Source organism: Megalops cyprinoides, chromosome 21, assembly GCF_013368585.1.
Source record: "Megalops cyprinoides isolate fMegCyp1 chromosome 21, fMegCyp1.pri, whole genome shotgun sequence".
NCBI lineage: Eukaryota > Metazoa > Chordata > Actinopteri > Elopiformes > Megalopidae > Megalops > Megalops cyprinoides.
Window position 1 is genome coordinate 2,333,916 of NC_050603.1, and position 21,470 is coordinate 2,355,385.

General features: G+C 47.1%; 1 protein-coding gene across 1 annotated transcript; it reads right to left on the reverse strand.

The window, feature by feature from the left end:
- Positions 1 to 3,177: 3,177 nt before the first annotated feature.
- Positions 3,178 to 17,299, reverse strand: ppp1r10 (protein phosphatase 1, regulatory subunit 10). Its single transcript, XM_036555527.1, has 19 exons — positions 17,283 to 17,299; positions 16,765 to 17,072; positions 10,632 to 10,747; positions 10,430 to 10,516; positions 10,059 to 10,194; positions 9,831 to 9,882; positions 9,561 to 9,653; positions 9,232 to 9,384; positions 8,970 to 9,075; positions 8,529 to 8,632; positions 8,293 to 8,393; positions 8,011 to 8,170; positions 7,245 to 7,388; positions 6,856 to 7,102; positions 6,633 to 6,708; positions 6,284 to 6,502; positions 5,901 to 6,027; positions 5,273 to 5,638; positions 3,178 to 4,852 (listed from the first exon to the last, which is right to left on the reverse strand). The coding sequence occupies exons 3-19, from the start codon at positions 10,736 to 10,738 to the stop codon at positions 4,743 to 4,745; spliced, it is 2,388 nt and encodes a 795-aa protein (XP_036411420.1). The 5' UTR covers positions 10,739 to 10,747; positions 16,765 to 17,072; positions 17,283 to 17,299; the 3' UTR covers positions 3,178 to 4,742.
- Between the last annotated feature and the right edge of the window lie 4,171 nt (positions 17,300 to 21,470).

Here is a 21,470-nt window from a genome sequence, read left to right on the forward strand (position 1 = left end):
GATCACAAGTCATATCAGCAGTTGTGGTATGAAAGATTTGCTCGTGATCCCGTAGTGGTGACCACAGGTAAATCCCGAGGAGGAAATCTGCCTCATCTCTCCTCTGACGCTCTGGTGGTGCAGATACTGTGTGCAGCTCTGCTCTCTCCCCTTGGCGGTCGGATGGCACCCCTGTAATGGCTGAGTACAGGCGCCCACATTGTGAAAGAGCCCCCCCACCCCACAGCCCGGCGGATTCAGTGACCAGGACAGCCGCGAATCAATGCCAGCATTGTGGGGAGCTCAATCAAGACTCAGCCTCCAGCCCGGCAGCTTACGCTTCTCACAGTGAATGAGTCAGCCCTTTTATATAACGCTTCCCGGCTGTCCTTCAGATAACATGATGGTAGGGTTTTTTTTTTTGAAAAAATGATTTCAAAATCATAAAAAATAAAAAGTGCAAGATGAATCACATTGTGCTCCGGTTACATTTCCAAACTGTATCTCTGCATCTGGCCACCCAATCACCCCCCTCACAGCTGATTGGCTGATTGGCCTCGAGTTCCTCACTCACCCTGCTTTCCCATGCTGCCACTGTAATAGAGGATTCTTATCTGATCTCCCCAGCTAACTCTGCAAAGCCTAAGGCAGTCCCCCACACCCGTCTGTACACAGAATTCTGATCACTCAGTTCAATTCATACAGTATCTTTTTAAAAATTAATTCAAACAGCACATCAGTATTTTTTACACCAGCTGTGGTCATAATGAAATGAATGTAAACTATATTGGAATGACTTAGGAACTACACTATTATAAATACAAAGAAGTACAATAGTTTGGTGTTACAGCTACAGTATGTATGACCCAGATGCATGGCTGATTGAGTTTAGCGGTGTTTGGCTGTTGAACAGGAAGTCCTGTTTCTTTAACGGGAAGTCAGTTCCTGGCAGCTGCTGACAGCATTCCCGTTGGGATCGGATGTTTGCTCAGACTAATGAGTCACGCAAACTCCTTTGTCACAGAAGTTGAGAGAAACGGCTAAACAGACATTTGAATTCCTACCAATTATTTCTTCTCCCAACCTAAACTCCTGCAAGGCGGTTATGATGAAATTATTTGACTATATCTGTCTGAATCGAACGCTCTGACCCTTTGTTGGTGACATGCTGTCATTAGCGTCTGCCTGTGGAATGGTGATCAGTAAATCAGACAGCAGAGCCTCTCCAGAAAAAAAGCTACTGTATTAATGGGTAAAAAGGCAAGGTGTCAGCCGTGTAGCCTTTAAGAGATGTGACAGACAGGACACTGAGGGCCCCCACCAGCCAGCTGGCCAGCTAAACGCCCCACCATCACGACAGCCGGCCAGTCACCCCACCACCCCAAAACTCAGCCAACCACCTGCCACCCGGCTCACCACCCTGCCTCTCCGCCAGTCCCCCAAACACAACGCAGAGAGAACCCCACACAGTCCCCCGGACTGAGTCACCGTGGAGCGCGGGGATCGGGGTGGCTGTGCACGGAGCCAGCAGCAGCGAAACGCTGAGGTGTCCTTAGCGCTGGCCGTTCTCTCCCCCTCCCTCTCTCTGTCACGGCCCCGGTTGCCACAGCGAGAGGTCAATATTTACCCAGAGCGGGGCCCGCCCTCCACTCCTCTCGACCCAGAGGCCACCTGGGCAGAGCCACGCCCTGGGAACACGGATCTACCCGGGAGTGAAGAGAGGGCAGGGCTCCCTCTAGCCTGGCTGACGTTAGTGGGCTCGGATTGGCTGAACTTGCCCAGACGGGTGTTCTGATTGGCTGAACGCTGTTGGAGGCGGTGACAGACAGGGCCTTTGGAGCTGCAAAGTGCAATTAGGAGAATTTAAATAAAGCAGACAGCCATTACATGAAGGTAGAGATCCCCATAGCTTTGCCAGCCACTTACCTTTAGTGCACTCTACAGGTACTCTATATAACATTATTATTCACACTTAAAGTTCCCTTCATCTATTACTAACAACGAGAAACTGACAACAGGTAAATTCTTGGTTATCAAAACATGTTTTATTGTTGAGTAGCTAAGACAAGAGAACATATTTTATTTTTATGTATTTTGTGGGCCAAATTCGCCTTAAATCGTTTAAATAGATTTAACAGATGTGCAGTATTATACAGGCTAACAGGAACCTACACTGATGCTTTCTGGGGTAATAAATTGAAGTTCAACTAACTGAAATTCAATTATTTCAGACAAAACTAATGCTTTTTTCCTTGTTTTTTCCCCCAAACCACTAATAAACAGTATTTAAGTTGTTTTTGAATGTTTTTGAATGTTCTCTAAATGCAAAAGAAAATAATGGGGAAAAAAATCTTTTGCTCATTTGAAAAGTATCTTCTCATATAGGTGACTTCTTAAATGCAGTGCTCCCCAGCCAACATGATACTGTGGTGAATATCTTAAAGAAATTCACAAATTACATACAAGTGTTCTAGGGACCATTTCTTGTTTCTGAGCAAAAGGTTTCAACAGGTATCTCTCTCCTAATAAGACCACTTAGGCAACAAGAAAACTACAGAAATGCTTGTCTAGGAATGACAGTAACTGCAACTGATTAAGAAATGATTACAGACATTCTGTAGGCAGAATTTGGTATCATTCAAAAGACAAATTTTGAGAAAACCCACATATATAGTGAATAAAAATGACAAAACACCCGACAACATTTATTTATCCACGTTTATTAATACACGTACAAAATATCTATATTGGTACTCTGAACGCGAACGTGTGTATATGCTTTTATATACAGACGAACTGCTACACACACGTCTCTTCAATATAAATTGACCATTATCTGGAAAAATCAAAATTTATATTACCGTCAGAATTATATCAAAATAATAACAATAATAATAAAAAAAAAAAAATCAAACCCAAAATGACAACTGCAGTCCCACAAGAGACATGACGGCTAATGTTTTCACAGAAAACGCTCGAATAGGTTCCCAGAGGGTCGCCTGCCGCCTGGGCTGGACGAGGCTTAACACTGACACAGAACGCAGAGTCCAACTGAGAGGCGTGAGAAGCGGAGAAAACGCAAGCGCTCTTCGATACAGAGAGGAGTCCGAGTTCACAAACACCGGCCTTCCGCACAACAGCGCTGCAGGCCCGGGTTAACACTGTCCAACGCTGAAAACAGACCACGCATCATCACGCATCAGACCAGCTCAATACAAAACATGTACGAAATTTAACAACGTTCAGTGTTCATAGGTTTCCACTGAGGATATTCACTGAGTAGCTTATACCTCAATGCCATGTCTCCTGTGCTAAGGCCATTGCAGGAAACACAGCCATTAGCTGCAGGGCACCAAGAGTTAAAGATTCAAGGCTGCCTAGTGGTATTAACCCCAGGTAAAGTGACCCCACAGACCAAACATTTATTATAACTGGTCTTACATGAAACCAAAAAGTGTTCACTAGGTAAATTAACGTTTCCCCTGGGTGCCATTCTGAGGCACCGATCGGGAAAATCCTGAAATTATTGCATCAGGTGGCAACCCCAGGTGCTTCTTAAGCCAAGGTGACGTGCAGAGCTGATATAGGACACGTAGCCCCCCAAAAAATTCAACCACGTCCAGAAAAGGATCTGAAATGAACAGGTGAAAGCAAAGCCCCTCTCTGGGATACAAGCTGGGCATCCCTGCTCTTGCACAAAGGACTACAGATCACAACATTTAAGATATGGGCTGGTGAATCTCATTCAAATTTTACTAACTGTTTATCCTTCAATGCATTGCCCACTAAACTGTTTTTTTTCTTGGTGAGATGGTCCATTTAGCCAATCAGCACTGAAAGCAGTTATTTAGTCAGACATAACCTGGCGAAGGCAACGTCTGGCTCCTTCCACGCCTCTGGCATTTCCTGCTCTCCATTAGCAGGTTCAGGAGAGTCAGACTACCACAGCTAACGTCTCAGAGCCGCAAGCAGAGGGAGGGCTTCCTGAGGGGGCTATCTGGACTGGCTCCACTTCCTCCAGGTCCCGGACTTGTTTTGGCTTTCCAAAGACAGTAGTATTTTGTTCCTAAAGCATATTTACCATTAATACTTCAGTCTCTCACTTTTCAGCAACATTCTTGAGTTTTTGTGTTTGCGCGAGTTACGTCTGACGCTTGTTAAAGGCAGGGCAGAGCTATATTTCTGTTTACAAAAGTCAAACCTATATCCCGTTCGGGTGTTTGGATGCTAGGGGGCACCCTACTGTTCAGGGTTGACAAATAAGGGTCACTGAGGGTTTGTGCAATTATCAGAGAACCATAAATCACTGTGGTAAAAATGAACACAATAAAAATATATCTATATGTGTCAATATTTTGAGTTGAGCAAATAAGGTGGGTGTTGAGCCAAGAGCCCCAGGAAGGGAGGAAGAGAAAGAAGCGGGGGAGTGAAAAGAAAGACAGAGGTGGACATGAAACTAGAACTGTTAAAGAGAAAAGGAGTCCGGCACTTTCCTCCACTTTGTTTTGCTTTTAGACCATTTCTTATGTCCTTTTTTCCAAGAAGTCCTGAAATAGTCCAAGCTGATTGGTTTAGAGGCCGGTGCCAGACTCCACCCTCCTTCAGGGTCCCGTCACAATGCAGAGCGTATGAAAGCAGAGCATGCTGGGAGTCCATCTCCTGCTCTGCTTCTGTTGTAGTGGTGAGAGCATGTCTGCACAGTCAGTCTGCCCTCTGCTGGCAGGGAGCGGGTGTGTGGGGCCGGGGCCAGGGCCGGGACAGGGTTAGGGCAGGGGCGGCCCGTTGACCCCCGGGTGGTAAAAGGCGCAGTTATTCTCATATCGGCAGCTTCCCTTCATCATGAAGTGCCGACACACGGGGCGGTTTGACATGTCTGAGAGAGAGAAACAGAGAGAGAGTCAACACACTGACAGCCAGCGGGAAACTCAGCACAACAAGGCCCGCCGTGTCGTTCGTATTCACAAAGGAAAGCCGTTAACACGCAACACAACTCAAACAGGAGCAAAAATGTTCAAATCCAAAGCAGGTACACTAAAGGACAGCACAGCAGAACCGCAGAAGTACACACCTGAGTTACGAAGGAACTGGTCAACCAGGAACAAGTACATAATATCAAACCACAAAGTATGTGATACGATTTGCATAAGGATTCCAATGTAATGGTAATGGTTACTCAGATAAAGTGAGGGTAAATCAGGATAGCCCTGCACTCCTCAGGTTCGTACCCCTGTGGTTCTGCTATACTACAGACCGAAATGGAGCAGTGTCAGAATCACTCGTTTTCATATCTTACCTCCCATGTGTGAGTTGTTGGGGCCACCGCCTCCTCCTCGGGGGCCTCCGCCTCCACCCCTTCCGCCCCGCCCTCTGTAGCCGGGGTCCCCTCCCCGGCCCCCCCGGCCTCGGTGGAAGTGCCCGCCCCCTCGGTGGTGGCCGCCTCCTCTCATTGGCTCCTCGTTCCAGTAGCCCCCTCCGTCTCCACCCCTGGGCGGACCCATCATCCTGGGACCACCTCCGGTGGTGTAAGGGGGGGCATGGTTGTGGGGCGGGGGCGGGTGCGAGTACTGGGGGGTGCTGGGGGGCTTGTTGGGGGGGTACCCGCCATTCATGGGCATGTTCATGGCCATCGGGGGGGCGTGTCCGAGCAGCCCTGTGTTCACTGCGGGAGCAGAAACAGAGAAACAGTCATTCACTGTCATCAGCCCAATCAGAGCTAACGGACTCACTAGAACCACTCAGTATTACCATTATAACACACACAAACAACTAGTATGACAATAACTGAGCCTAACATGAGGTGCGAACCAAACAAGAGTGCGCCATTTACACCACCCTAAAGGCTGTGAGTGCTGGAGGTAAGGTGAGGTAAGGTGGGCACAGGTGAGCACAGGTGGGCACAGGTGGGCGGGCGCAGGGCGTACCTGGCGGGGGCGCGGCGGGCTGGGCCTGGGGCTGGGGCTGCTGTAGAGACCCCAGCAGCTGCTTGATCTTGTGGGAGAAATCAGGCTGCTTGATCAGGTCCTCGGCAGACTGGTTGCTCTGAGCACCCTGGCAGAGAGGGAGGGAGAGACGTGATTCATCACAAACATCCAGAATTCCTCACACTGCAGGACGTTTAACAAACCATTCTGCTGCCTCATACATGAACCAAAACATTTATGAGACCAGTCATTTTAATGGTTTATATATAGTACTGTTGTTTCAGTTTAATTTGTTATAAATTTCCTATTTACGCCTGGTATGTTTCTCTGATCAGCTTCGTAGGTTTTGCTGAAAATGTGTCAGACACACACAGTGCTCTTACCATGATGGAGGTGAGCAGTTCCTGCACGTTGACAGAGGGGGCGCTGTTGTTGCCCGGGGCAGGCTGGGTCTGGGGACTCCTGTTGGTGCCCCCTAGGCTGCCCATGAGGTTTGCCAGGACGGGGGGCAGTTTGGATGCCTCTGGTGGGCCGGCGGGGGCAGAGACAGGGGCAGAGGTGTCCATGGGCTCGAGGTAGCTCTCGTCCAGGGTGCTCGAGTCCTGCAGACGCACAGAGAGAACACCTCAGCTAAACGCTCACACAGGGGGAGAGCCAATAAGGAAAGCGGGATGGGGGTGGGCGCTGTGAAATACAGGGGTATGATTGGCCCAGAGTAGCGGACAGCCTTACCTCGTCCAATGGGATGAGTTTGGGGGGTGTGGGCTCGTACGGCTCAGGGTCTGGCTCATGGGGGCAGTCTGGCACACTGGGGGGGGGAGAAGAGGCGGAGCCAGAGTTACACACAGGAAACACATGGGTACTCTCACACACACACGCACGCATGCATGCATGCACACACACAGAGAAACACAGACAGACACACAGACAGACAGAGAAAAACAGACAGACTCACCTCTCCTTGCTGAGGAAGATCTCCTGCAGAATGCCCATCTCTCTGTCTCTCTGGGTCAGCCTCTCGGTGCTGTTGGCCCCTGGCGTGACCAGGCTGCCGGACAGGGAGATGGGCCGGGGCGGGGTCCAGGGAACCCTCTCCTCCATGGTGTCGTGGGACAGGCGACGCGCCATCTCAAACGTCTGCCTGTCCATCATCAGCTCCCGCCTCGCCGCCTCTCCGAAATCTTTAATCTTATTCACATTCACTGGGGGAAGGAAAAAAGAGAGTTAATACAGTATATAATACTGACTGCTTGGACACTACAGTACACACTAAGAGGAGAGAATTTTCTGTGTGTAGAAGAGTAGTTTTCATACGATGAGCGGATTTCTGTGGCTCTTCCTCACCTCTCTCGGTCTCGTCCAGGTCGAAGTAGAAATACTCCTTCAGCTGCTCCTCCTCTGCCCAACGAACACTCTTCTTCTTCTTCCCTTTCTTAGTGAGACTCTCCTCCTCTCCTCGCGGTTCTGACAGGGCATTGGGCTTCTCACCTGAGAGAGAGACGGAGGGAGGGAGGGAGGGAGGGAGAGGGGGAGAGAGGAGGGAGAGGAAGGAGAAAAGGGTTAGAGGACTCTATGAACAGTAAAGAGTACTGAGTAAACACACTACCAATCCTTATACCCCAGGATCGTGGTTCCACTGCAGAATTTCTAACACTAACCCAAGCTTTATGAGCTGTGGCCTCTAACAGCTGCCTCTGTCTGCTCAGTGTTGGAATGTGCAGGGGAGGGTGGTTCAGTCCATTGGCTCAACTTTTGCCAAAACTCTATTATCTGAGCACCTGCAAGATAACTACTGCTATGTATCCAACTCAAGGATTAATGCTGCACTCTTCTTCCCTTTTTAGATAACGCTGCTAAACTAGACCAGCACATTATTAAATACATAATCTTGTTCTGAAACACTTTTATGTTGTCAGGATATTTGCTTTGCCTGGCTGTGGCTGAATGCAGCCCTGAACATGTTTTTTGTTCACCCGCAAAACACAATGCTATCACACATTATGACATCACTCATCTTGACATCACTCATCGTGACATCACAGTCACAATGAGAGTCACATGAGTGGGGTGCTGAGCCAGGCCCGGTACTGCTCTGTATATAGTGTCTTACTTGTGTCCATGGCCTCCTGGTCCTCGCTGGGCACGGGTGTGCCAGGCTGCTCCACATCCGTCGCCTCGTGGGGCGGGGTGTGGGAGGCGGGGCCCTCGGGGGACGAGGGTTTGGCCTGACCGGGGGGGTACACCTGGGACTTGCTCTCAAACGGGCAGGGCTGAGAGAGAGGGGTAGGGAATGTAAGGTTCTGTAAAGATTTCACAGTGTATTCACTCTAATCTCAGGGCAGAGCAGAGGCAGAGAGAGACAGAGAGGGTTGGGTTAGGGCAGAAGTCTCACCTTGGTCGATGTGGGAGAGGCAGGCTTCTTCTTCTTCTTGATCTTGATCCCTGGAACTGGGGCAGAGTTGAGTGCGTCCAGGAAGCCGGTGCACTCCATAGCTGAGAGGGAGAGAGACAGATTGGGGGTTAACTCACAAGCTCAGCGTTCAGCCCTCAGACCATTAGAGAAAAGACGTGCACAGCCAGCTAATCAGAAAGAGAGACAGAGAGAAACCATCATCCAAAGGCTCTTACGCTGTGCTGGGATGATCTTGACTTTGATCTCTTTGGTGGAGTTGGGTGTCGTGTTGAGTGGTTTGTATTTCTTCTCCACTGGAGGGGTGTCTGATGGGGTAGTACTAATAAAAAGACAAAACAAAATAGCAAAACACGTCAGTGCTCTGACCACAAGAGGGCGCCAGACTGATAAAACACCTCAGTATTCTCGCTGACCGCTGGGTGGAAGCAGACCTGTAGAACAGATTTGTACCCTGACTGACCACTGGGGGCAGCAGACCTGCAACAGAGCTCAGTGCTCCTGCTGGCCACTGGAGGGCACTAACGGACACTGTCCTCCTTGCACCACAATCAGCACACACCTGAGCCGAGACACTCTGGTTCATGATAATGTAAGCCTCTCTGACCTGAGTAACAGGTGTGAGTGAAGAGAAAAGCTCACTCAGGTGCAGTCGTTACCTGGGTCTCTTGAGAACAGGAGGTTTGATGTTGTACTTGTCGCCGAGCTGTGGGGTGGATGGGGGTTTCTTGGCAGGGACTGGGGTTGGAGTCTCCACCTCTAACCCTGTGGGGAACAGGTGCGGGTTCAGGCAGTGAACAGGACAAGCCAGTGCAAACGCATTACAACGCACAGCAGGTTAGGTAATGCAGAGACAGGTGCACAGAGTGTGCCCCTGCCCACCCAAATTAAGGAGAAAACGACAGAAAGCCAGGCACTCACCTGTGGAGCGGATCTTGGCGTGGCTGGGGGCGTGGGCTTTCGGCTTGTCCCTCTTCTTCTCCTCCTCTGCCACCTTCCCTCCCTCTCCGGCCTTCGCCTCAGCTTTCGGCTTGCCCTCCTCCTTCTTGCTCTCCTCTTTCTTTTTCTTCTTGTCTGGGGAGGGATAGAGGGAGATCGTTACGGTAACAGGCAAAACAGACAGGACTCTGGTACTCTCTGAGGGATGGAGGAAAGAGCACTGGAGCAGGAGACATAGAGAGAGAGAAAGAGAAAGAGAGAGAGAGAAAGAGAAAGAGAGAGAGAGAGAGAGAGATGGATGGATGTGTTACCTCCGAGAGAGGTGCCGCTGGATGAAGAGACACTCTGAGAGCGAATGATGGCCATCCATCCGTCCACCAGTACTGAGGCCAACTTCCTCAGTTCTGCCAGAGAGAGAGAGACTGTCAATGCACTGCCTTATACTGCATTACACAGCACACGGAATTAAACAATCACAATGCATTACAAATCGCACTGCATTACACAAGCAAGTGGAACACAGTCACACTGAACACCACAAGAACCAGGGAGAGAGGGAGGGATGTGTGTGGTGGACTCACCTTCAGTTTCTCCACTCTTGCTCAACTGTTTCACCAACTTGGCTGTGTTGTTCTGAAGAGGAGAAAACAGCACAACGTTACCGTTATTCATTTGCCGTAACTTATAGTTTCCCTATAACCCATTCATACAGCACTGCAGTGCCACGGCTTGGCGCCGCTCTATTCTGCATGTGATAAGTGCAGCCTGGGGCACAGTGAGCAGCACGGCGGCCTTAGCGGCGGGGGTACCTGTTTGAGGTGGTCCACCGTCAGGGGCAGTTTCTGCAGCGTCAGCAGGATGAGCTGCAGCAGGGGGGTATTAGTGGTAGTTTTGGAGTAGGTCAGCCAGGCGTTGAGCAGCTTGTAGCCTCCCACCCTGATAAACCTGCAGAGAGAGAGGAGACACAGCTGTTACCCACACAACCAGGGACACACAGGGATAGCAATCACCATTACTGTACTCATACAGGAAGACAAGAAGGCAAAATGGCCTGTGAATTCATCTTACACGTAACACTAGATGCAGAAGCATAACCCCAGATAAACTCATTATCAACAGGAAACTGTCTGGGTGTCAAACCCAGGTGCTCCTGCCGTCGACACCAGCGGGCGGGGCTCACCTGTTGAGGATGTCATGTGACCTGGTGTGTAGGAGGATGTTCAGGTACATGCACCTGCTGACCATCTTATGCGAGGCCTTCATCAGACTGCAGGAGAGACAGAGGGGTTACATATGCCTGTGAGTGTGCATGAACAGGGACGCACCCCCCGACACCCCCGTGCGCAGGCCCCCTGGCCCACCCCACACCACGCGGGACTCACCTGAACACCCTGGCCACGCCCTCCAGGCTGCGTAGCTCTCCATCTTTCCCCAGCAGGTTCTCCACTCCCTTCAGAACCTCTCGCGGGTCCACTGGTCCCACCGCCATCACTGCGGGCTGCGGGACAGAGGGACAGGGGTTACCACAGCGCCACAGCCAGCGCCATCGCCATCATGGCAGCAGTCCCAGCCAGCGCTACCTGGCCACACAGGCGGAACACAACTAACATACCCAAAGAGGAACCTTCCAGAGAGAGTCATGGGAACAAACCGACCGCCGACGACCGAAAAGGAACAAACTCATGCTCAAAACCATGCGGTCAAAATTGACCCGTTTCAGGTTTTGGCAACATCCAAAAGATGATCTTTCACTTCCCCCCCACCCCACCGAATGCTGCAGCCACTAAACACGCAAAGGCTCTGCTTTTAATCGCTCATGAGTGGGAACAGCGCTCCTGCAAGACTGGGATTACAGCTGAAAAACACTAAACCGAGAATGACCGAAGACACTTAGTGAGGAGCCTCTCACCAACATTCAACCAATCAGAGAGCTACTCCTAAATCCCTATGTCTCAAGCCCTACACCGTGATGAACAATATTGTGCCATGCCATACAACGATGTTTAGTCATACAGAAGTACATGATTTTTTTCTTCAGGGTGGAGTGCTACGAAAGCTACAGAACCTGTTGAATCGATGTGACGTCTATTTGACTGAATGAACTGTGTGGCCACATGCAAATGGCTGTTTCTTCCACTCCTAACTCCCACTGCACAGCTGGAAGTTGGTTTGTGACATTTAGCTTTTTGTGAACAGAGTGGTTACACGCTGTGACTCTCACTTGGAGCAGACAGATGGTAGGTGGAAGCAGAAACAGGCCGACTCCTGTCAGAGGTATTCAGAGAAGGACTGACGTTCATTGCGGGGGACACAGGTACAGTGTAGGGAAGAAGAAGGAGACTCTGTTCTGCTATTATGGTCTGTAATTTCCATATCTCCAATCTGTTCAACATTCATATGTCAATCACACTGAACACACACGCACACACGAATGCAACATCCTGAACACTGATTACCTAACTAACAAAAGCTCTGAATTCACTGCATCATCCAAATAAGAGTTACAGCTCTTTAACTTGCATATGATATGAAGTGTGTGTATTAGTTACATTAGTTAAATGATTACATGTCTGGCTATACATACTTAAACTTAGAACTGGTTATAACAAAGAGCAGTATCTTTGACCTGTGCCTTCAGTATCTGTATATATATAACCTGCCAAGAGTACTGGCTGGAGTCTTTGGAGTGTAAAAACTGTACCCACCTGCTCACTGTCAATTACATGCTGTTACAGCAAGGAATTTACACAGACAGAAGCCCCCATTGGAGAGGCTCACAGCGACAGGCTGCCGTGAGTCTGCTGTGTGCAAGAGATCATCTTGTCACTTCTGCGTCTGGTGTCGCTAATGCATATTTGATAAGTAACATCATGGCAACTACAAAAAAAGGTTGACAAAGAGGCGTTTAAAAAAATACAAACCATGCCCCAGGTCTTTATGAAGTGCATAAAATATCAGATGAATGCAAGACACTGGCAGGTACAAAAAGAGTTGCGCAAGGCAGTTTGCCTTCAGGTAACATGTTGATACATCACTGGGTTTCCTTTTGCAAAAAATAAAAAATAAATAAGAGTGAGTCACTGTTCTGCATAAGACACATTATGATCACACAGGAAGCAGTGCACAGTATGAAGGGTCAGGTTAGGATTTAGTTGCTAATGGTCAGCATGGAATGGGACTAAAGCCTGAAGAAACCGGCTTCCCTTCCTTGGTTGTTGCTGAAAGACTGCACTATTCTAATCGCTCATTAGGGCCTCCTCATACAGCTACAGACAGCAGAGTTGGGTTTGCTGTTTAACCCCGCAGTGTAAGTCAGCTTTGCCCAGCTGAATGGAAGGGCAGGTAATGACTTCATGGTCATGCCCAGAGGAGGGTGTCACAGTCTGGACAGTGGTTCAGATCCAACCACTTGCATGCTACAGGCCAGGGTCTAAGAGTAGTTGACCTGCAGACCAGCAAACAGCAGCATCCTCTTGAGAATGGGGGCGCTGCCGGCGTGAGAGTTGGGATCGCTCCCAGCATGCCCCCGCGCGCCTGCCCAGAGAGGAGAGAGGGGCGGCCGCGGGCACAGTGCTCACACCATGGGACACCTGGTGACAGACAGCCGTGATTAATGACAGAGGGCTTCCGTTGGCTGTCCCACGCGCACGATCACAGCTAGAGGCAAACTCTGAGGGAGGGGTCTGCGGGTCTGACAGACCGACCAGCAGCTGCACAGACACAGAAACAGACGAGGCAGACGGAGGGGCACAGGCCAGACAAAGAGAGCGAGAGACAGAGAAAGACTAGAGGCAGACGGAGGGGCACAGGCCAGACAAAGAGAGCGAGAGACAGAGAAAGACTAGAGGCAGACGGAGGGGCACAGGCCAGACAAAGAGAGCGAGAGACAGAGAAAGACTAGAGGCAGACGGAGGGGCACAGGCTAGACAAAGAGAGCGAGAGACAGAGAAAGACTAGAGGCAGACGGAGGGGCACAGGCCAGACAGAGAGAGCGAGAGACAGAGAAAGACTAGAGGCAGACAGAGGGGCACAGGCCAGACAGAGAGAGCGAGAGACGGGGGAAGACACAGGCTACAGCAGAGGCTAAACACAGGGAAGGCTGCCTGTGGGCGGGGCCCAGCAGGTGGGTGGGTGGGCAGCATCTGGTCAAGCACTGCTGCGCTCAGAGCCACACTTGCTGCGACAGTGTAGCCCTGCCCCCACCTTCAAATTAATAATCTGGTCGTCAAAAGGAGGAACTGAACAATTCCCAAGTGGCCCGATTTCTTCAAAATGGACTGTAACAATCTAAACTGTGCACGTGTGTGTATATACATACATACAGGTTTTGACATAAAGAGCTGCAAGTCAGTCAATGGGTGATTGAGTATGCATGTTATTGTGAAATTAACTAATATTAGTATCTGCAGACATTAACTAGTGAACCCACATCTACAGAAATGCAGAACACCTTAAAATCTGGGAAAAGATTATTTTACATTATACAATTACAACTACGTTATTAGTGATATGGGGCAGATTATTAACAGTTGCAAGTAAAAGACGTAGTTGCATGTTATGCGCAATTTATTTTCTCTGCTCGACTACGGCGTGGTACGGTCAGTTAGCATTGTGTTCCAATGCTAAATGACGTTTCTCTGCTAGTTTCCGAATAACATCTTCATTGCGTGGCAGAACTAAAAAAAACCCTTAGAATTCCGCTTGGAAATAGCTGTTCAATCGTTTACCATGATAAACAAATTTAAAACTGCATGTATATAATTGCGGGTGTTAAACATAACATGAATACATAAGGTCGTAAAGCCTGATAAAAACGATTCCTGTTGTGCAGCTCACTGTCGCCATCTACTGGCCAAATGTGACAGCAACGTTACACAGCATGATGGTGCTTTGTGCGAAAATGCTTTATAGCCAATTTGCATTGGATAAACGGAATCAAGACATTATTTCTACAATACGATATTCCTTTTATAAACTACCCTAAAAATAGGGGTAAAGTTTAGTGTATTACATATACAATTTTTCACCGCTGAATAAAGATATCCCCTTTTTAACAAAGCTTACATATTACATATATAAGCAATTTCCTCTGAATGCCACGTTCATTACAGACAGTAACTGGAGTAAAGCTGTACTGTATGTCTAACGGGACTGTGCACCCAGCTGCCAGTGAGCTGACGTGAAACGTGACGCCTTTACGGCGCCGCTGTGGCGAGGGAGCATCACAGGTTAGTGCAATCACACTGCTTTAGGAGGCTACACTGTCTCTGCTGTTTATGCAATTAATGTGACCATTATAAAGTAACAGACCAGCTGCAATGATTTGGAAATCTATTACATATGGTAATTTCATACATGTTTTAAAGTCACAATGATTCAAAGTCATACTGTTTTAGTCAATCTATTTCAGTCAATTCAACTGCATGTACGTAATATGGTTGGAACTATTATTTATTGCATTTAATTAGTGAAATACATTTTCTATTTGTAATTTACATGCATAATTAATCAATTTAAGTGATATTTCAAGTGTAACTGATGCTTGTGTATTGCCTTATTATTGTTTCTTAATGGTTATGGCATCAGAAAAATAACAAATGGGTTTCAAGGTAAAATAATTACAAATAAATGAACACTGGTCAATACCATGTTATAAATCAGTTTTGTCTTACCCGTGAAAAAGCGGCTGTCGAGCTTTTTATAGTCTCAGAATTGAACTCCACACCCCAACTACACAACGCGGGACAAAGACACTCAACTCCTGAAAACGTAACAGTTTCACACACGCATACACAATGCATACAGACAAAAGTCGGCATCCATCACACAACAACCGCAGCGAGGAAGACTGTAACAGCCAACCTCGCCGAACAAAATGTTACACGTTGTTTTCTTCATATTCAAACAATCTCTATTTTGGGGCGGTTAAGTTAACCGTGGGCACATGCACCATTAATACTGTGGGTGAATATGAGTATGGAAGGTCTGACAAGAAAACAAAAAAAAAAATCCGACTGTGACTACCTATGTACAAAAAGAAATCACTCTTAGGTTAATATGGTCACATACAGGATAGACCTAACCAGACATAACTATACATATTACAACTAAAAACGAACGTAACTAAGGACGGTTGGATTGATTGTATGCACTTACTACTGTACCAAAATAATTATACCTTTACATAAATTACAGTACTTCTATAATTTAAAAACAGCACATTAATCGAATATTACAATATACATGATTCACTGTGCCCTCGTGTAAATAAGTGCAATGTTTAAAAACACATCTCTAAACCTTTAAAATAAACTAAGACCTTATACGTGTTCTGCTACAGTCTATCTGGCCAGCAGTCGCTGCGTTTGGTCGCTTAAAAGGTTCTGATCGTCGTCGTCAATCTTGGAAACACAAGACATTATCTTGGGAGGGCTCGAGAGTAAATGCGTCAATCACAGGACGGCGCATAACGTGATTGGCTGTAGATCCCTAGGTCCAACCCCTTTAGTTAACTCTTTGATGGGGAACGCCGGATGGCGAGTGGGAGGGAGAGAGTAACCACCATTTTAGAAAAAGAATGAAATTTAAAAATCGCTCGACTTGTCCGGACACATTACATTTGCTAACGGATTCGTGTCGGTCAGAATACATTTGGTAGCAATAGTACTCGTGTCGAAAATCGGTGTGCCACATTTAAAGCAAGGCATTGAGTTTCCGTTAATACATCAAACAACCGTTGCTCGTTGTACAGTGAACGCCATTGCCGCGAGACACTAACAGAGCTAAAACGACAACCCGTCCGCCATTTTGTTGCATTCCCAAATAGGATTTTTTACATTTTCACTCCGGCACCAACATCGCGTTTACAAGGCAACTGTATAACCAAAAAAGTCGCAATCTTTATCACCAGATTGCCGTTAAAACTCGACTTTAACATTAATCGTACACGGGGAAGTATTTTTTCGTTCCACTCGACAAAACACCCACATTAGCTACCGACAGATAAAAGGGGGGTTAAAACATTAATGTAGCATTTTAGCTTCCCCATTCCGCTTAAAATCCACACGGTTCCTCATCTTAAGCAATCTTTATGTATAGATTGCGTCGTTTGTTCCCATGAGCTCTCCCTTGAAGAGATTTCCATTTCATTATGAAAAAGATCATTCCAACTGGCACTTCTGATAAACTCCCCTAGCTATGCCTATGGCAATCTTTATGTACAGATTGCTTATAGCGCTTATAATTGCTTAAAACTTTACTTACACAAGTACCTGCTAGCTGCCTATTAGCTAGCTTTGTAAATCCGTCTCACACACAAAGAAACAGAGTTAGCCCCTTTTAGCCAGCTAGCTCTGCAGTCTTTCGTGTGTGAGCTCATAACTTAGATTTACAAGTTTCTAATTTGCTAGCTAATACAGTCACTATGCCATTATTCCAATATAGACAAATTTGTAGCTGGCTAGCGACGTTTATAGTTACGTTTAGTTTCAAATTTGTTTGAAAATCGACACTTACTACTATACCTCTCCTCTGCGTCTCGGGTAACGTATAATGTGCTTTACAGCGACAAAGCTCTTGTTACAACAGTTTAATAGAGTAAACTGTCATGTTTTTCGTATAACAAGACTTTTATAGTTGAAATTGCTTTTTATGGGCGGGTTTGTGATAGCTAAAGGCTGGCTTTTCCTTCTGGAGCAAAATGGAGGCAAAAATAGAAATCAAATGTCCGTTACTTGAGTAGAAAAAAATAGGTGTTTTTAGCATTTGTCTTCATACACTTAGTTGAAAGTCCTCGACGCCCAATCTTCGATGAATCATCAGACCTGCGACAAAGGAACAAAGGAAAACGGCAGATTAGCCACGACGTAGGTACCGCTCTAACTAACGCTCATTCATTTACGTTACCAGACATAATGTACCCGAAGTATACGGTGAAAAAAACATTATGTTAAGGATTTTTAAAGGCTACAGTTACTGATATTCAAACTGCGCAACAACTTCAACACAAGACACAGCATTTCGACTCCACTTACCTCAGGACAAATCCAGGAATGAGCTACGCGGGGAGGGGTTTGTTTTATATACCCTATGACGCGTTTGACGTAACTGGTAGCGTAATCGGGGCGTCGGTTACGGGATTTTCATGGCGACAGATGGTCTAGCGCGCCTTTGCCCAACGACCTTGTGTGGTTTTCGAGGGCAAAGCGACTGCGTAATACATGCATGGAGGCTTGACCGTATTTGCAAACATACTTATGCCACTGTATTCGTTTTCACACAGTCCAAGGACATTTCAAACGCAGAATTAAGACATGTGGCGTCTTCAATAATTTGAGAACATGTGTTTGTTACTTGCTTTATAATTGTGAAAACATGGATACACGACAGCATTTGTATACATATACACATGGACATGTCACCATCTGTAGGTATATTCTTGTGTTTCTATTATTATAATCAAAATTTGATTTTTTTTGTGCGCCTTTGCTGTTCATCATTATTGTTCATTATTTACGTGTAATGCTCTGGTAATACAAATATTTGTTTCGTCATGCCAGTAAAGCAAACTGAACTAAACTGAAGCCACATCAAACTGGCGTCAAATCCATTCCCCATACAGGAAGATTACTAAATCAAATTCTCAACCGACTTTTGAAGTATTGCTTCACATGAGCTGTATCACATGACTCGTTGTATATTGCTGTGAAACGGTTACACTAGCTACCACTTACTCAAATAATATTATACTATGCATGAATAGCGTCTAAATAGCAAGTTCTCTCAAAGATTCAGGCAAATTACGGACGAAAATTACTGTCCGATACACTACATTTTCGTATTTATTCTTCACCGGTGCACTGTAATTACATTATGTAAAACTGCAGAGCTTCTTCCTGTTGAACCTTAACCTTTCAACTTCAACCGTGAAAGCAAAATGGCGACTTCCTCAGCAGTCGTGTGTGCGAACTTTTTTCGGGCGGCGATGCGGTGGAAACCACCGAAACGCTGTCCCGTTACAAGGACAGGCCGTGGGATTACCTCGAAAGCGAAGGTAAACTGATGAATAAGCGTGTAAAGTCAACAGAACTGGTGCGCAAAGCGAAAATAAGATTACCAACGTACGCTGGATAAGTGGTGTGACGGTCTGTTTTCTCTCCGCAGAATACATTGAACGCTACGGGTCCAAACCTGTCTGGGCTGACTACAGGCGCAACCACAAGGGAGCAATTCCTCCTCAGAAGACACGCAAGACTTGCATTGTGGGTCTACTAATTAGGAGGCAATTGCACAGAGCGGTCTTGTGAACATCCCGTTCCTGAAGAGTTACTGCGTGCTCTAGTTTGGAGGGACGTGCATGATCTCGTGTACAGAATTGCCTGCCATAAGCCTGTATTAGCAGAAAATACAGTTTGTGTTGTGTATGACCACTACAAGCCCAGGTCCCTTCAGAGGCTGCTCTTTCAGGATAGCCCCCATCCCAAAAAAACATGAGAAAGGAGAGCATGCAGACTGGTTTGTTCTGAGTTATATATGGGTCAAGTTTAATTTGAACAGGCACAGTACTCTTCCATTTTCAAATTAAATTCTCTGCCAGACATCGCCACTGATGTCCACATTTAGCGTGAGTACTTGCCACTTTGCACCATTCTGCAGGGAATCTCCAAAAGCATTTTTTGTACTGCAAGATAAACCTGATTATACCTCCCCACAGCTCCTCCTTTATCAGTTTGGCATCCTCAGCATTCTACATAGAGACATAAAGTTTTGTCTATTGCACTTCTACAACCCAGGTCTGAATGATCAAAGGGTGTAGAAAACCAGGAAAAGAGACTAAATTAAATCCATATTTTCTTTCCTCCTCATCTCCATATTGGATTATTTTCTGCCAGCATTTTTTTTATAATTGTGTGAACAGAAAATCATCATTGTGTTTGGAGAATGATCTGAGCAGTGATATGTTAAATATTACATGTGACAGAGCTCATGCATGATGGCGTTTTCTTGGTTTGAGTGTGCTCTGCTGCAGTGGACAGCATCTGTGCCTTTTCCAATTGCGTGCGGTCACACACGGCTTTGCGTGCGGTCACACACGGCTTTGCGTGCGGTCGCACACGGCTTTGCGTGCGGTCACACACGGCTTTGCGTGCGGTCACACACTCGGCTTTGCGTGCGGTCGCACACGGCTTTGCGTGCGGTCACACACGGCTTTGCGTGCGGTCACACACGGCTTTGCGTGCGGTCGCACACGGCTTTGCGTGCGGTCACACACTCGGCTTTGCGTGCGGTCGCACACGGCTTTGCGTGCGGTCACACACAGCTTTGCGTGCGGTCGCACACGGCTTTGCGTGCGGTCACACACTCGGCTTTGCGTGCGGTCGCACACGGCTTTGCGTGCGGTCACACACGGCTTTGCGTGCGGTCGCACACGGCTTTGCGTGCGGTCACACACTCGGCTTTGCGTGCGGTCACACACTCGGCTTTGCGTGCGGTCGCACACGGCTTTGCGTGCGGTCACACACTCGGCTTTGCGTGCGGTCACACACGGCTTTGCGTGCGGTCACACACTCGGCTTTGCGTGCGGTCACACACTCGGCTTTGCGTGCGGTCACACACTCGGCTTTGCGTGCGGTCGCACACGGCTTTGCGTGCGGTCACACACTCGGCTTTGCGTGCGGTCGCACACGGCTTTGCGTGCGGTCACACACTCGGCTTTGCGTGCGGTCGCACACGGCTTTGCGTGCGGTCACACACTCGGCTTTGCGTGCGGTCACACACTCGGCTTTGCGTGCGGTCGCACACGGCTTTGCGTGCGGTCGCACACGGCTTTGCGTGCGGTCACACACTCGGCTTTGCGTGCGGTCGCACACGGCTTTGCGTGCGGTCACACACAGCTTTGCGTGCGGTCACACACGGCTTTGTCATTCAGCTCTTGCTGGCAAGCCCTTTGTATACCCAGCCATGCATACAGCTCTGATGTGGAAAAGGGGACAGATCATATTCACAGACTTTATGCACATTAATATTCTACTACATGCTTTATTATATGCTTGTTTTGACAGCCTGATTAATTTCTTTTACATATCCTCCTTACCTCTGACACCATTGTCAGTTTTCAGACTGAATGTTTCCTTTTGCTGCCTTATATAAATTAAGCATTTAGGTTCGAAGGCTCCTCCTTTGACTTTCGTGTGTATGTGATGCCACGTGAGTTCTAGAGCATTCTGCAGGTGAGCGTCACCGCTTTGGTGAGCAAGGTGTAATTTTCCGTGATGAGTGAGTGTCCTGTTGCTATTGAGTGTGTGTTGAATGGTTTTTAAGTCTATGGAGGGAGTGCTCTGTCCTGCTCATGGCTGAAAAGGCCTTTACGCAAGGGCACTCACATTTCCAAAAGGGCCCCCTCTTCATTTGCTTGTTCAATCTTTTTTAAATTTAATTAAAAAAATATATATTTTTTGCTGCTGTTAAATTTAGCTCTTGTCCCTCAGATAGTCTCAGCTTTTAAAAAGCCTTGTTTGGTGTTGTGTTTTAGAATATGGATATAATAATAGAATTATATCAGCAGTGTTTACCTGAGCATTGCTCTTTTAATAGTTGCCAAAGTGCTGAAGAATAAAATTCCAAAGAATGATCCGTGTTTTGGGGATTTGAGCACCTGCTCATTCGGACTGGCCTGGTGAGGTGGTCTGCAGCATATGCTGTTACCTGCGTTACCTGCTGTTACCTGTTACATTATAAAAAACTGTAACCTATGTCAGCGGCTCTGGATAAGAGCATCTGCTAAATGTCCTTCAAACCAATGCATCACCTCTACCTGTGGCCACTTCATTGGAGTTTTTCCCTTTCAATAATTTTACAGAGTAAAAGGGACCCAGGAGAAATATTTAATGTTTTATTCCATCAGTCTCAATCAGTCATGTTCATTCTCACGTAGTTTTACTCTTCTGGATATATTCACGTGTCATGCAAGATCACCCTATCACAACCCACGCATTCAACTAGTCTTGTGATTGAACCAATAAAATATCAGGCAATCAAGGGAACTCGCACAGAATCGTGGTTGCATGGCAACATAACAGAACATTTTTCTAATGCTGGATGTGCGTTAAGAACACGCAATTTTTTTTCTTTTTTTTTTTTTTTACTTTACAGTCGCTGTGTTTATTAAAGAGAGACATCTGAGAGGCCTCACACAAACAATCAGGCAATAAAAATAATGAGAG